The sequence below is a fragment of the Colias philodice genome, chromosome 29, assembly GCF_061535455.1.
Source record: "Colias philodice isolate Cphi_HAF_F1 chromosome 29, ilColPhil1 Martin Lab GWU primary, whole genome shotgun sequence".
Lineage (NCBI taxonomy): Eukaryota > Metazoa > Arthropoda > Insecta > Lepidoptera > Pieridae > Colias > Colias philodice.
The window spans coordinates 4,810,456-4,827,217 of record NC_143114.1 but is presented as its reverse complement, the minus strand read 5'-3'; the positions used below and the strand labels follow the sequence as shown (position 1 = coordinate 4,827,217).

At 34.5% G+C, this 16,762-nt stretch overlaps 1 protein-coding gene across 1 annotated transcript in view; it reads left to right on the top strand.

The window, feature by feature from the left end:
• The window catches only part of Klp64D (kinesin-like protein 64D), a 153,362-nt gene that overhangs the window by 18,313 nt on the left and 118,287 nt on the right, over positions 1-16,762 (top strand). The window contains exons 3-13 of the mRNA XM_089713024.1: positions 3,438-3,643; positions 4,369-4,499; positions 7,708-7,907; positions 8,471-8,668; positions 9,874-10,004; positions 10,472-10,524; positions 11,190-11,317; positions 11,662-11,738; positions 12,223-12,403; positions 13,544-13,780; positions 15,303-15,425. Coding sequence (XP_089569150.1) covers positions 3,438-3,643; positions 4,369-4,499; positions 7,708-7,907; positions 8,471-8,668; positions 9,874-10,004; positions 10,472-10,524; positions 11,190-11,317; positions 11,662-11,738; positions 12,223-12,403; positions 13,544-13,780; positions 15,303-15,425 — 1,665 coding nt within the window. The remainder of the gene's footprint in view (positions 1-3,437; positions 3,644-4,368; positions 4,500-7,707; positions 7,908-8,470; positions 8,669-9,873; positions 10,005-10,471; positions 10,525-11,189; positions 11,318-11,661; positions 11,739-12,222; positions 12,404-13,543; positions 13,781-15,302; positions 15,426-16,762) is intronic.

Here is a 16,762-nt window from a genome sequence, read left to right as displayed (position 1 = left end):
TCCTAATTATTTTAAATATTTTTTTAATATTTAAAGAATTATCAAAATTCAAAAAAAAATTTTTTTAAAGGATTAATACTCATTGGTCTTCAACCAACTCGAATAAATTAATGGAAAAAATAACTTTTAGCAGTATTTATCAATAGATTTTGTAAGGCAAAAAATGGGAAATTTAATGAATTTATAACGTTCTAATTAAGAAAATCATAAGTTTTTCGGCAATTGTGTTCAGCAGTTTTTAATAACGACTATATAAGGATAATAATGCGCTGATCAGATTGTGTAAATTGTAATCGGTTGCAACGTAGTGAGTGCACAAACTTAGCTCGAAATGTCTTTGGGGGAAATAGACTTATCTTGAAGGCCTGATTAAGGTAACATAAAGTAACTTTATAAATGTGAAAAAATTCACGCGCATTGCGTATATAACACTAATTGATAAACAAGAAAAAAAAATTCAGTTTATCATTTCATTAGCCGGGAAAAAAATGTCAAATAACTTGTTGAAAACGCAATTTTGCTAGACTGCAGCCTTAACAACCTCTATGGGCCTCTATGACGTCACAAATGGGCATTCATAGTCTTTAACCCTATAGATTTGTATGCCATAAAGAAGAATTGGTGTTATTTAATATTTTGTTTATGGTCATCTGAAGTAATAGATAATGTTTTGGAATGAGGGATTTTAAATTTCGAATTTGGAACTTCAGAAAAATCTGCCTACTGGTTTTCGACACACATTACATAAGACATAGAGTTATAATTTAAAAAGACGTGTGGCACTCGGGGACTGCCGCGGTAAAGCTATTTATTCCATGCTATGCCTTCAAGCCACACCTCCGCGCCCGTCGGAGTGGGGAGCGTGAGGTTTTTCGTTACTAAATTTCTGGATTCGGTCCACGCGCTCAAGGCCCGCGATAGAAGCTATGCAATAGCTTAAAAAAATGTACAGAAATGGTTATCTTTTAAAAATATAACTGTTGAATAATCTCCAGATCTTCCACATACTAAAGGTATTTTTTTTGGTGTCAATATGAATGTACACCTTGGAGAATATAACCAAATACGGAAAGTTTGGTCTCCAAACCAAATCTAGATTCTAGGCATCGCCATATGGTGGACGTTCCATGTACCCGGACTAAGCGGTTCGATTCCACATTCTTTATCCGAACCGCAAGGAACTGGAACAGTCTTCCTGAATCTGTATTCCCCGACGAGTACAATATGGGGGTCTTCATGCGTAGAGTGAACAGGTACCTTCTAGGGAAGCGCGTACTATCTCTGACCACATCTCAGCTTAACATCAAGCGAGATTGTGGTCAAGCTCTTCCCTATCGACTGTAAAAAATAAAAAAAATCTAACTGGGTGTAAAACCGAAATGACAGTTAAAATTAAGAACTACCCTGATTAATTACCAAACAATATTTTTTCTCTATTGCAAATTACTCTAAAAATATGTTTATCGTTCACTATACGCAAAAACAAAATGCACACAAACAAAGAGCACTATAAACTAGTTCAGAAAAAGTTATATCATTGTTATATTATATCAACGTACGGTAGGTACCTATACGTTCTTTTCGACACTTGCCCTACTGACCCAAATTGTACGTAGTTACGCTACGGCGCCATATTTAAGTCTTATAAACTACTAGTTTTGATGGGTTCGCTTTGACAAAGAAATTCCACTGAGATATTTCACTACAGCAGTTTTTTTTAGACTAATTATCTCTAGACGCATATCCAGACTAACCAAACAAAAATCATTTAAAAACGTTCTTTTGTGACGTGAAAATTGTTGTTTGTTGTTTGACCTTTACCTAATGAGTAAAATGACAATAATAACTTTTTAAAAATAAAACGGGAATTATCCAAAAAAAATTACATAAAACACGCCCATACATTTAGTATGAGATATGACTATCCCCAACATGTAATATGAAAGGTTAAGGTTATTTTTTTGGTTTTATGCTTAAATTACTTCGCAAATTTTATTAAAAATTCATGTAGAAACTGTAAATAGAGCTCGATGTGGAATACAATGGTTTTCTAAATCGAGGATGTGACTCCGAAGTCCGAACATTTGCTTTGAATACAAAATGTTTGGGAAATTAAATGTATTGGCGGGTTTGATGTAAATATTTTGGATATTTCCCGTTTTATTTTTAAAAAGTTATTATTGTCATTTTACTCATTACGTAAAGGGCTTTCGATATCAGTTTAAAGTTTTTTGATATCTGCAATAGTTACGGAATAATCGCCATTCGCCTGTGCACACTTAACGATTACACCCTGTATAGTTTTCCTCGATGAGCTATCTAACACCGAAATAATTTTTCAAATCGAACAAGTAGGTCCTGAGCACGTCTTGACTCCTGAGATAGCTGTTCCTCGCGGTTTTACCCGCATTGCTCCGCTTTTGTTATGTCATTAGTCTTAGTGTGATGGTATATAGCCTATAGCCTTCCTCGATAAATGGGCTATCTAACACCGAAATAATTTTTCAAATCGGACCAGTAGTTCCTGAGATTAGCGCGTTCAAACAAACAAACTCTTCAGCTTTATAATATTAGTATAGACACAGAATAATAACTAATAGCTAGTGTAGATTACATTCCCATCTGATTTTCCTGTAATCGCGATGCTACAAACTACATTTCTATGAAAATTGAAAAGATTCAAGTGAGGCGAGGTCTCATAAAATCGATAAATGGAATTGGGTGACCTACATGGGTCTGTGTGCAGCGGGGTGGTATGAAATAGGGTCAGGGGATGCAATTAAAATATGAATTCTGAGTGCTAGGGAGGTTTATAAGTATTTGTGTGTCTTTTTGGAATGTGGAAGGGTATGAGACTTGAGACATTGTGGGATTTTTCTTTCTATAAGCTTACCGCCCGCGACTTCGCCCGCTTAACCTAATAAATTATATACTAAAACCTTCCTCTTGAATCATTCGATCTATTGAAAAAACCGCTTCACAATCCGTTGCGTAGTTTTAAAGATTTAAGCATACATAGGGACATAGGGACAGAAAAAGCGACTTTGTTTTATACTATATACCCTTATTTTTTTAAAGAATAAAAAAAAACATTTTAATAAAGCATTTGTGTGCCATAAAACCAAAATATCAAATTCAAAGTTATACCCTTTTCAAAATAGTTAAACAAGTGAAGTCCCATGTCCCAAAGTGGGGTAAGGGGCAGATGCATTATGCATACATCTGTTTCACTGATCGATTTTCTTCAGGGACAAGTAGGTGATCAGCCTTCTGTGTCCTGTCAGACCGAGACATTTTTTTTTCTTCGTCTCCACCGGGAATCGAATCCAGGCCCCTCGGTTCTACACTCACGCGTCAACCACTGTACCAAGGAGGCAGTCAAAATAGTTGGCTTTGATCTAAAGAAATAATTACAGTATCAAATAATGAATTTTCAGATGGACATATACATTCAGACGGCTAGTCCCATCGTCGAGGAGGTACTCAAAGGGTACAACGGGACCATATTTGCCTATGGGCAAACGGGTACAGGCAAAACGTACACGATGGCGGGCAGCAACTCTGCCCCAGAGTTGAGGGGCATAATACCCAACTCGTTTGCCCATATATTCAGCCATATTGCGAAGGCGAAAGATGATGAAAAGTTAGTATTGTTTTTTACTTGTTCAAGTATAAGTAGAGGTATAGAGAATATATCCTACTAATATAATAAATGCGAAAGTTTATATGTTTATTTGTTTGTTTGTTACTCCTTCAAGAACTGCTGAACCAATTTACCTGAAATTTGGCCCACATATAGAGGGTAACTTGGATTAACACATAGAATAATTTTTATCCCGAAAATCCCTATTATGGGAACGGCAACAATGAGGGTTTTCCTTTGACTATGCGGGTGAAAAGCTAGTCATACATAAGAACACTATAACTTCAAAAAATACATTTTATTCTTAGACAATTACAACGCACTAAAAATGTCACTAGGTCCACAAGTCTCTTCAAGCTTTTTTGCCATACAAAAAATAAATTAAAACTTTGTACACTTATCAAGGATCGGTGACAATACTATAATTTCATGAGTTCATCTTATTAAAGCGTGTTTTTTTAACTAATTACATCTATATATATAAAACTCAAAGGTGACTGATATAGTGATCTATCAACGCACAGCCCAAACCACTGGACGTATCGGGCTGAAATTTGGCATGCAGGTAGATGTCATAACGTAGGCGTCCCCTAAGAAAGGATTTTAGAAAATTTATCCCCTAAAGGGGTAAAATAGGGGATGAAAACTTATACCATGAAAATTTATATTTTCCACGCAAGCGAAGCTGCGGGCAACAGCTAGTTTATTTTATAATATCCTTTCAGATTCCTCGTATGCGTGACATATTTGGAGATTTACAATGAGGAAGTAAGAGATCTGTTAGGAAACAACCCACACCAGAGTCTGGAAGTGAAAGAGAGGCCCGATATAGGCGTCTTTGTCAAGGACTTGACTGGTGAGGGCAAAACAATATACTAGCTATTCGCCCCGTCTCTGCTCGAGTAGTAATTTCTTTGTTTCTCATTATTTTATCAGTTTTTATACCAAGCGGAGACGAATCCAACGAACCAAATATCATTTAAATCTATTCAACCAATCTTGAATTGTAAAATTTGTAATTAACACGACTTTCTTTTATATTGGTAGAAGTGCTGCTAAATCTTCAATATACACAAACAATATTTACCACTGGTTTGGAAAGCAGTTTCTATTTCCAGCATTTAAGTATACCTATAAGTGTTATAAAACTCTGCCTAATAGACGCGTAAGCAGAGTTTTGCTTCAGACAATTTTTAGTATTATCTTATAGTAGGTTAATATAAAATTACCATACTTTACTTCTAATCCAGTCTGTAGGTATTTATGCTCTACAAAAGGTGGCGTAGAAAATGTTTTGAAACGATATTGTTTAGGTATGAAAGGTTAATCAAAATCCAAGTTTTCGACCTTGACGGACCCAGGCGCTAGCCGCCATCTTGAATTACGGGTGCTAAAATTAGGCATATTTTAAATAACTTCTCAATTGCTTACTAAATCACAAAAGTGTCTATGAGGGGTTCCAAGAAGACAAAATTACCTACATTTTTTTCATACATGATTATTCTGTAAGTCTTAAAGGTAAAAAGTTACAAGCGACGGAAATAATAATATTTACAGAAATCATATTTATTATTTATTTATTTATTTATTTGTCAGAATTGTGGTAATATATAAGGTCACATGATTCAATCAACAAAACAGTCCACACAATTCGCCAAACAATTGGCATACAAATTTTTCACGATTACATTGCAGATTATATAACATAGGTACATACACAGACATGTATATTTAAGTAGACAACGCAAGTACCGCGATCTGTATGAAAACCAAGCGTGTCATATTTTTTGTACTGACCTTGACGCGTTATGACGTCACGAGCGCTTTTTAGTGATGTTAATTTCATTTTACGCTAAATCGATTAGGCCGCCACTCGCGCGGCGATTCTAGTATCGTCCTATCCCATCGAAGTAAATCGAAAGAAATCAGATCAAACTAGATCTATGTCTAAGAGGTAGTCAAATAAATGAATCGTAATCGATTACTAAATCGATTCAAGACAGAAAAATGATAATTACCATAGACAGAGGGATGATAAAATAAAGTTATAAACCTTTTAATATTCTAACAAGTAAACTAATGTGTTTAAGCGCTTTTTCTTACATATGCCCATTGAGTTACCATGTACTACGTACTAGAGAGGCCATCGAAAGAAAGTAAACGGCTAAACATGCTGAAATAATGTATCTTATTCTTGACACCTGTGTATACCATGTTTACTTGCAAATAAACGATTTATTTATTTATTTATAGTAATGAAACTGTCAATCAATCAATCTTTATGTCCCGTTGCATCGATCCATTTTCCTTTTATGTTCGGGTTACTTGGAAAACTGAAAAAACAAACATAGTCTAAGCAATAAGGAGTTTTCTTAAAAAACTCCCAAGATGACACTTTAACTAATGGCGTCCATGTCGTAATATTTATTTTTAGTACCTTTGTATTAAAATACTTAAAAGTTCTAGGTCAAGTCGTATTAAATGACAAAAAAAATCTATGCCTTTTTTTCTGAAAAATTGCTCCTACAAATTATCATTTTTCTGTTCGATTATAAAATCGATTAGAATCGAGAACTGTTGCATCAAATGAACATCACTAACCACAAAATTGGACAGAAAAATGAGAACAGAAAAATGAGAAGACGCTATTCATTGCTTGTTATCATACGACGCGATCTTTACCGTGCCAAGTAAAAGCCGCAATGTATTCCGAATCATTTCGTATTATTTGGTATCCGTGTTTGTCACGATCGTTTTCCACAAATATTCTTTATTTGATTTTAAAATAAATAGTGCATATTCTGATTAGAAAATTACTTACCGGTGGAAGGAAACATCTCTGCTAACTTGGCCACTCACAGCTGTGGAGTTTCTACAGTTTATAACGGCGCAATTCGGCATTTTACTTTATTCAGCTTCACGTCTTTCCTTGGCGAACTGCAAGCGCGGACTGAGTGTAGGCCAGCGTCAAGTAAGTTTCAATAACGTAGTTTGGACACGGGAAGTACATACACTCGCTTAGTCTATCTTGATACATGTCCGTGGGTACATACATCCAATAACATCAAAATTAACAGGTTTTTATTAATACATATCACGCTTAAAAAATTCATTTAAAGAATAAAAACATTTTTCCGCCAACCATATTTTCAACCTTCTACGCATCAAATTTCCTGGCATTTCACGCAGCTCTTTAGGAATGTGATTAAATACCTTTATGCACATCACACTAGCATTGTTTTGAAAGAGCTTAGATTTAGATTGAGCATATAATTTTAATTTTGTTTAAAAATTGTACAGCTATCATTTTTTAATTCTCTTTGATGGCCCGGGCTGGTTAATGGTGGCTTCTTCATTATCGTCGCTGAAATTTTCTGTTTCATTGTCTGTATTTTTAGTTTCCAACCATGAAATTTCGTCATCATGACCAGAAGAAATCGAAGACGCTGGAGCACGCTTTCTAGTAACTTTTTACGGAGGGGACATGGATAAGGAATCCTTAGAAGATATCCGATATGAACGATTCATAAAGTTATCAATAAAAAGTAAATTTAATCGACGAAATTTCATGGTTGGAAACTAAAAATACAGACAATGAAACAGAAAATTTCAGCGACGATAATGAAGAAGCCACCATTAACCAGCCTGGGCCATCAAAAAGAATAAAAAAAGATTGCTGCACAATTTTTAAACATAATAATTAAAATTATATGATTTCTGTAAATATTATTATTTCCGTCGCTTGTAACTTTTTACCTTTAAGACTTACAGAATAATCATGTATGAAAAAAATGTAGGTAATATTGTCTTCTTTGAACCCCTCATAGACACTTTTGTGATTTAGTAAACAATTGAGAAGTTATTTAAAATATACCTAATTTTAGCACCTTTAATTCAAGAGGGCGGCTAGCGCCTGGGTCCGTCAAGGTCGAAAACTTGGATTTTGATTAACCTTTCATACCTAAACAATATCGTTTCAAAACATTTTCTACGCCACCTTTTGTAGAGCAGAGGCTTTTACATTTCCCCACAGACTGGACTATTTTAAAATTCCATAATTTCAGGTTACGTAGTCCACAATGCAGATGAATTAGAAAAAATAATGGCGGTTGGCAACAAAAACAGGCACATAGGAGCTACAGCTATGAACATAGAGAGTTCTAGATCGCACGCCATTTTCTCCATCACGGTCGAGAGTAGCAAGCGTGGTTCGGATAATAAGATGCACGTGAAGATGGGGAAATTGCACCTTGTTGACTTGGCGGTAAGGTTCAATTTTGTCTGGCATATTTGTAATTATTAGCATGGTGGTAAGGCGTATATTGATAAGTCGTTGTAAGGCAATTTGTATCTTATATATAAGGGGTAAGGTTCAATTTTGTATGAATGTCTATCGACTGTGTGGACTTGGCTTTGAGTGATTTTCCATCTTATTGTGTTTGGGGTAAGGATCAAATTGGTATATGTGTATGTATCATTTTTATAAAAAAAAATCTTAAATAAGAAATCGGTGACTTTATCAGCCAGTCGCAAAATTTATTAAACCTAAATACAAAAACATATTTCTTAAATAATGATAATTATTCGTATTAAGTATTAAAATGCAATTCATAAATTAAAAAATGTGAAACACTAGTGGTCCGGCCCGGCTTCGCCCGTGGTACCTACTACCTACATGTTTAAACTATCCTATCTCTCAAGTTGGATCGAACTGCACATGGTGTGCGAATTTATTATAATCGGTTAAGTGGTTTAGGAGTCCATTGAGGACAAACATTGTGACACGAGATTTATATAATAAATGTTTTAAAACAAATAATTTTTCAGGGTTCAGAACGGCAAAGCAAAACGCAAGCTACGGGCACTCGACTGAAAGAAGCGACTAAAATTAACCAATCTCTATCCGTTTTGGGCAATGTTATTTCTGCGCTCGTTGATGGCAAATCAACGCATATACCGTATAGAAATAGTAAGCTGACCAGACTGTTACAGGACTCGCTTGGTGGCAACTCGAAAACTGTTATGGTAAGTTGAATACAAATAATATAATTCCGCCTGAAAAACTCGCATAGTTCCCATTCCTGTGGGATTTCCGATATAAAAAGTAGCCTATGTCTTATTCTGGGTCTTCACCTACCTACATACCAAATTTCATTGTAATCGGTTCAGTAGTATTTGCGTGAAAAAGTTGCAAACATCCATCCATCCATACTCATAAACTTTCACTATAATATTATGACGATTTGTCTGTAAGTATTAACGAATTGGCTCAAAAAGTACTGGTCGGATTTGGATGAAACTTTTCAGTAATATAACTAGGTACGCGTATGAAACACGAAAGTTTGTCAGAATGTATGGATGTTTGCATGTTTGTTACTCTTTCACGTGAAACCCACTTGACGCATTTGCGTGATACTTGTAATACGCGCCATCCATTCGTCATCCAGTGATGCCATTTTCAGGAATAAATAAAACCACCTTGCGCTTATTTACCACTAACCAACGATAACACATTTTCGTAGTTTACCCTCAGATTATTCAATAACCGTAGATACTAGCCGGTGACTGTTAAAATAAGTAAAAAATATTATTATTACACACATTGATGTAGATTATGTCTATATGTACTAATTATAATTTTATAATAATTAAAATAATTATAATTAAAGAGGAAAGGTTTGTTATTATGTATGTATGTATGTATGGTTTTCACGCATAAACTACTGGACTGATTTTAAAAATTCTTTCACCATTAGAAAGCTGCATCTTCACTGAGCAACATAGGATAGGTTTTATCCAGGAAATCCCTCGGGAACGGGAACTATGCGGGTTTTTCTTTGAAAACGCGGGCGAAGCCGCAGGCGGAAAGCTAGTGATTTAATAAAAGTAGAAATACATGCTCTTATCCGTGGTTTCGTCTGCGCGTGAAATCGCACGCTAATAAAACAACATCTCGTTACTACTATCTCGTCAAATAATGGCGCTAAGACGATCCTATATACCCCAGACGCTATGTTAATATTTTTCATGATAATCTATCCAAGATGGCGGCCCTAAAAAATGTCGGATTAATAAATTTGAAATTCAACGACAAAATGGGATTGGGGTTTTTTTAATTAAAATTTGATTACATTATATGGTATTCACCAGTTTTTTTTAATGCTTTTAAAGCTTGTATTGATTTATAAATATATATGAATACACTTCAATATATTTATATATGCAAACAGATAGCGACAATCGGCCCAGCGGACACAAATTACGTGGAAACAATAAGTACACTCCGATACGCGAATCGAGCCAAAAATATTGAGAATAAGACGCATGTTAACAGCGAACCGGGTGATGCTTTGCTTACAAGGTGAGATTATTATAGTAACAAAAAGATTTTTAATTAAAACAATCGTTCTTCGTGCAATTTTTGCGATCTTTTTGGATTTTCATGTAGGTACATATAATGTTGGTTTATTAAATATAAATTATAAGAAAAAACAAATTGACTTGATACATACTATTTTACTTTTCGCAGTTTTAAAACAATTTAACGTTATATTTTCTCTCAATTTAAACCTATTTATTGTATTAATAAATTGTGTACTCTTTGCTGCAAATTCTATGTTTAATACATACATAAATAAATGTATTTGAAATAAGATTTCCAGTTTTATAGCGCTTCAAACACACAGATATATTTTAATATTTATTTAATGTGTTAGAAAATATATAAAAAAAGATAAAAAACCGTTAATCTCCATTTTTGTTAGTATTCGTATTCAGAACAGATTATTTTTTTGCAAAATAAATATTTAAATACATATTTTATTTCAGATTCCAGCAAGAGATTGATCAACTTAAGAAGCAATTGGAGGAATCAGCAATCGGTGAGAATCTATTGATTTATTTAAATAACTAAATCTAACTATCCTACTAATATATAAACGCAAAATGTATGAATGTATGTTTGTTACTCTTTCACGCAAGAACAGATGATCGGATAGGTAACTTTTTACCCGGGTACATGTTCGTTAAAAATATGATAATTCTAATACATAGATCAATTTGTTTTTTCTTTTGCTTTCATAATGTTTTTGTAACGTGTTTTTATTGTTTCAAACAAACAATTTTTAAATTTGAATATAGAGTCGAGCTCTAATCGTGAAAACTCATTCTCTAGACAATAAAATTCTTATGGACTTACCACAACACACACTTACACATTTAAACACAGTCTAACTTTAAACCAGGGATCTGTCACTTTAATAGCTGTCTATGTGAAATACGACAAAACCACATTAAAGAGAACCCGCGCTTAAAGTTAAACCCTGTCTAAAGTTTTTTGTGGTAAGACAGATATTCTTATTATTCTCAATTATTTGTTCTTGGGTCTGGGTGTTATTATCTATATATGTATTTATTAAATATTATATTTATCGTCGCCTAGTACCCACAACACAAGCCTTAATTGAGCTTACTGTGGGACTAGGTCGATTTGTGTAATAATGTCCTATAATATTTATTTATTATTATTTATTATATTCTCTTCTAGATGTGGAAGAAGAAGGGGATGAAGAAGAATTATCAGAAGACACGGATGATACTCTCACTGACCCCGAAATGGATGTACTGGCTCCAGAGGAGAAGAAACTACGTCGTAGATTGAGAAAGGAAGAGAAGGTAAGAGTTCTTTAACAAGAGTTAATAATTTGCTATTTTTTAATGTAATAAGTGTTTATAAAAATAAATTAAATTTTTAGTACCAGGCTTTTTAATATTTTTTGTCAAACTAAAATAAATTTTTCTTTCTATTTCTGAAGAAGAAGTAGCTGTTATTTTTATTAGTTTCGTTTAATTTATCATCGATAAAAAATACTTTGAAATAATATTGTGCTGACGCTAGAAAACTCAAAAAGATTGATTTATCACATTTGGTGCAGTCGTTCGGAAATTATCCGCGTACAAACAATACATAGATTTGACGATTATTTTTACGTAAAATTTATTATCTATTTTTTTTTCAGGAACAAGCTAAAAGGGAGATGGCACACCAGGCTCGGAAAGTTCTCGAAGAAAAGAAGGCCGAGTTGCAGAGAACCAAGTAAGTTGCAACCTTATATAGTGTGGAAATTTTCGATGGACGCTGGAGACAAAGTACTTGAAATACTGGAGACAAACAATTTTGCTAAAAGGAAACATTTCTTTATTTTAAAAAAGAAATAGAACTTGCTACGACCGGGAATAAAATTTAAAAAAAATGTTATTTCATTCTAACACAAAATTACACTATTCATTATAAATCTTCTTAACCATGAATTATAAAAACCGGCCAAGCGCGAGTCGGACTCGCACACGAAGGGTTCCGTACTATGGGAACCCCCCTAATATTTTACTTTTATTAATTTTTATATGTTATATATTATTTAACGGAATACACATACAACTTTTATATATTATTTAACGGAAATACATCATTTGTGAAAATTTCAGCTTTCTAGCTATCTCGGTTTAAAAGGTAAAACCTCTACACAAATTACGCTAGTAAATATAAAAAAAGAACTCTAAATATTAATCTTTCTATACAGAAAACAGCAAGAAGAGCTCAAAGACAAGTTGCAACGTCTGGAATCAAAAGTGCTTGTCGGTGGTGAGAATCTTCTGGACCGAGCGGACGCTCAGCGCAGACTCTTGGAACAAGCTGCCAGGGAATTGGACCAGAGGAAACTTATTGAATTGAGATTGCAAGAAGATTTGCAGAAGAAAGAGGTAAGATTTTTTTTATAAAAAAAATTGGTTGTCTGTAAAGTCGGTTTACTGACGATAGTTGAACGTGACAACGTCCGATTGTGCTTCTTTATCGCTCGTTCCGCGCTTTCGCTTGCACTTCGAGCCTTACATGGAACGCCTCAGAGCGAGGTAACGCCGCATGAGTCATGTTTTTTCGTGCGTGCAGCCGGCTCTATCGAATTATAAGACGTTGTCACGTCAATAAAGATATATTTTCAAATTATCTTCTTTGCAATGTAGGTAGTTAAAAAGATGTTAGGTAGGTACATAACTTCTTCTACATTCTGCTCGTAATTGAACGTGCATATATTTTTTATCAATTTTTTCTATTATTTCATTGCCTTTCCGCTTAGAAGCGCGGGAAGTGCGCGTGGACATCGTTGCAACGATGTTGTCCTTACAATGTTTTTTTTTGTCCTTAAAATTTATTATTGAATCCTAATTAAAAAACAATACTGAACACAATTTGGTGATTCTTGGCATTGAAGGAGCTTATGTATCAGAAAAGAACATTCTTAATTGAAAATATTTTGCCCAAGTTCGTCCGCAGGGGAACTGCTTTGCTAGTGTTTTTAGAATATAAGAACTTTAACGGATTTTAAACACGGTTTTTTTATTATATTATTTCTTCCGAGTTTCGAATACCTTATAGATTACCTTGTCAAAAATTGGGAATATAGATAGATTAAAAGTTTATTCATGTTATTTGTGAAGTATCTTAACCTTTTGTAATCTTCTATACGGGTCCTATTTGAAAAATTATTTTGGTATTAGATAATTTATCGAGGGAGGCTATAATATGTATAGACCTACTGTACGCTAAGACCAACAGGAGCGAAGCAATGCGGGTAAAATCGCGGGACATAGCTACTCTATACTTCTATACTAATATTATAAAGAGGAAAGGTTTGTGTGTATGTAATATGTATGTATGTATGGTTTTCACGCATAAACTACTGGACCGATTTTGATGAAATTTGGCACAGATAATCTTAAGACCCTGAGAAAGAACATAGGCTACCTTTTATTGCGAAATATGTACCACGGGCGAAGCCGGGGCGGACCGCTAGTTCCTAATAAATTGGCTAAAAATACTTTAACTATAAAAATTCCTTTCAGGCGGAACGTCTAGACCTCGAAGAGCGTTACTCCAGTCTACAAGAAGAGAACGCAGCAAAAACCCGTAAACTAAAGCGAGCGGTTCAACTTCTAAACTCGGCTAAAGCAGAATTGGCAGATCAGCAGAGAGAACAGCAGAGAGAAATGGAGGGGATACTAGATGGTATTAGAGCACTGAAAAGGGAACTGCAATTGGCTGATTTGGTCCTGGACTCATATATACCTAAGGAGTATCAGGTAGACCTATCTTTAGTACCCATATTACATAGTATGCTAATTCGGTGGTCTGAACATTATATCCAGTTTAGAAGACTTTTTTGGCACATTCTTGTAGAGTAATTTGGTAGTAAAATAGTACGAGAAATATTTGAACATCTGGAGTAGCAAGTAGACCATATTATAAGACAATAATTTTTAAGTGCTAGGCTCGTGGTCTGAACATTATTAGTATGTAAGTAATAGGTACACCTTTTTGGGTCATTTTTCTATGGTATCTTGGTATTAAAAGCAGTTTGGGCATTGTACCAATTGTTTCACTCAGAGCTAAGTTAAAACAGCAAAGGGAGATGGAGGGGATACTAAATGGTATTAGAGCACTGAAAAGGGAATTACAATTGACTGATTTGGTCCTGGACTCGTATATACCTAAGGAGTACCAGGTAAACCTTTTTGGGGTATTTTTGTAGGGCAAATAGCACTTTGTTATGGCAACTCTAAGCATTTTAGTAAGCTCGTTTAGAAGTAAAAAATTATTAATACCACGATAGCTATATTTTTGTTATTGAGTTAATATTCACGAAAATGTTACAAATAAATTTAGAATAAATTTAAAATTGTCTAAATATCACTAATTTTGGTGCGTATGAGTTTTAACACGTGGTATTGTTGTACATGTCATTCTGGACGCATTGCATATATTCCGCGCAAATATAGACGCGCATACATACTTATTTTGAGAACGCATCCTTAAAGTATGCTAGCCCATTTGAAGTGAAACTTCTTTAGGTGCGTTCAGAGTAAAATTTCAAGCAATACGTCATGGCAATACCGTCATGTCATGGAGTAAGTCGACAATTTTGGTATCTTTGTGAATTTCAAAGAAGTTTCACTCCTGACACGTGTGCTCGGCACACACAGTAGTTTTTTTTCTTGTTTTAATTATGATAATATTTTATATGTGTTTATAAATCTCATATAACTATATATAATTTATTTATTTTGTACTTCTTACTTACCTCCTCCTTCATACTATTACTCCACACAGTAGGTTGCCTGGAAGAGATCACTCTTAAGTTATAAGGGCCGCCTTCTGTGCTGGACTCGTTATAAGTTTTAATTTTAAGGATTTATTTATTATGCCAGCACAATAAAGTGTAAATAAATGAATAAAAATAAAATATTGTAAGAAATTACACGAGCGACTGGGTTAAATATTAGTTTGAATGTAATAAGAATGTACTGCGATTCTACACCACTGCCTAATTGATGTAGACGGTTGATAACAAATCACAGCAAGTCAAAGACTATTAGCAAAGTGGGGTTTATTAATTAGTAGTTGGGTCGAACGTCGTATAAACAACGTCGAAGCCCCTAGGCGCGATTCGTACGAATGCGCCACGATTCAAAAGATAGCGGCAATTTATAGTTTTCGACAGCTTAACATGTTTTGATATGAAATAATGACAACTAAATTGACAAAATAATTAAATCAAAAGTTACGTCTAACAATATGATAATGTTTATGACTTATGTATTCCAGACACTAATCGACCAGTACGTTCACTGGAACGAGCAGCTCGGCGAGTGGCAAGTGAAGTGCGTCGCTTACACCGGGAACAACATGGCGCCGCACCAAGCGCACGTGGATAAGAGACAGAGCCATGTGAGATATATACACACACACACGTACACATACACACACACACACACAAGCGACAGATCCATGTGAGATATACACACACATACACACAAGCGAGCCATGTAAGATATATACACACACACACACGACAGTCATTTGAGATATACACACACATACACACACAAGCGAGCCATGTAAGATATACACACAAACACATGACAGAGCCATGTAAAATTACATTTTTATTATTACATAATATTATACTTAACTAGTTGTACGATTTTACCCGCAGTGCACCGCTCCTGTTGTTCTTAACGTGATGATATATAGCCCTCCTAGATAAATGGGTTATCTAACACTGAAAGATATTTTTTTTTTTCAAATCGGACCAGTACCTGAGATTAACGCGTTCAAACAAACTCTTCAACTTTATAATAATAGTATAGATGTGAAAGTTTGTGAGAATGTTTATGTGTGTGTTTGATACTCTTTCACGCAAATACTACTGAACCGATTACAATGAAATTTAGCACAAATATAGAGAGTAACTTGGATTTTTATCCCGAAAATCCCACGGGAACGGGAACTATGCGGGTTTTTCTTTGAAAATGCGGGCGGAACCGCGGGCGGTTCATACCCCTAAGTGATAAGAGTAAGGCAGAATAACGTTTGCTGGGACACATACATATATTATACATTATGCATGCTAGCTGATGCTCGCGTTGTCAAAGAACATTTATTTAAATTACAGTTATCATACATCTCACATTTATAATACAAAGACATCTAATGAATTTTGCCAGAAGAATGGCACGTTTCATATAAACTACTATAACCAGATACGAAAACCATGTCACAAAATCACTCGTTGCGTATAGAACTGACAAACAAGTAACGTATTTTTAAATTTATTATTTTACTTATGAATATACTTATATACAACTTAATTTATACATAACTTAATACTTATTAAACAACATAGCGCTACAATTTTACTGTTTTGTTTGTCATACAGGGTGTAATCGTTATTATGTAATAAAAAAAAAAAAAATATATATATATATATATATATAATCGGTATTCAGAAAGAAAGCTTGTAACTTATAAGCGCTTATAAGCGCTTATCGGCGCTTATAAGCGCTGGTAACCCGCGCAGGAAAATATATGAACATGCGCTTATAAGCGCTGATCGGCGCCGACAAGTTTGTTGAAACTTGTTGGAACTTGTCGGCGCCGATCAGCGCTTATAAGCGCATGTTCATATATTTTCCTGCGCGGGTTACCAGCGCTTATAAGCGCCGATAAGCGCTTATAAGCGCTTATAAGTTTCAAGCTTTCTTTCTGAATACGCCCTTAGTTTA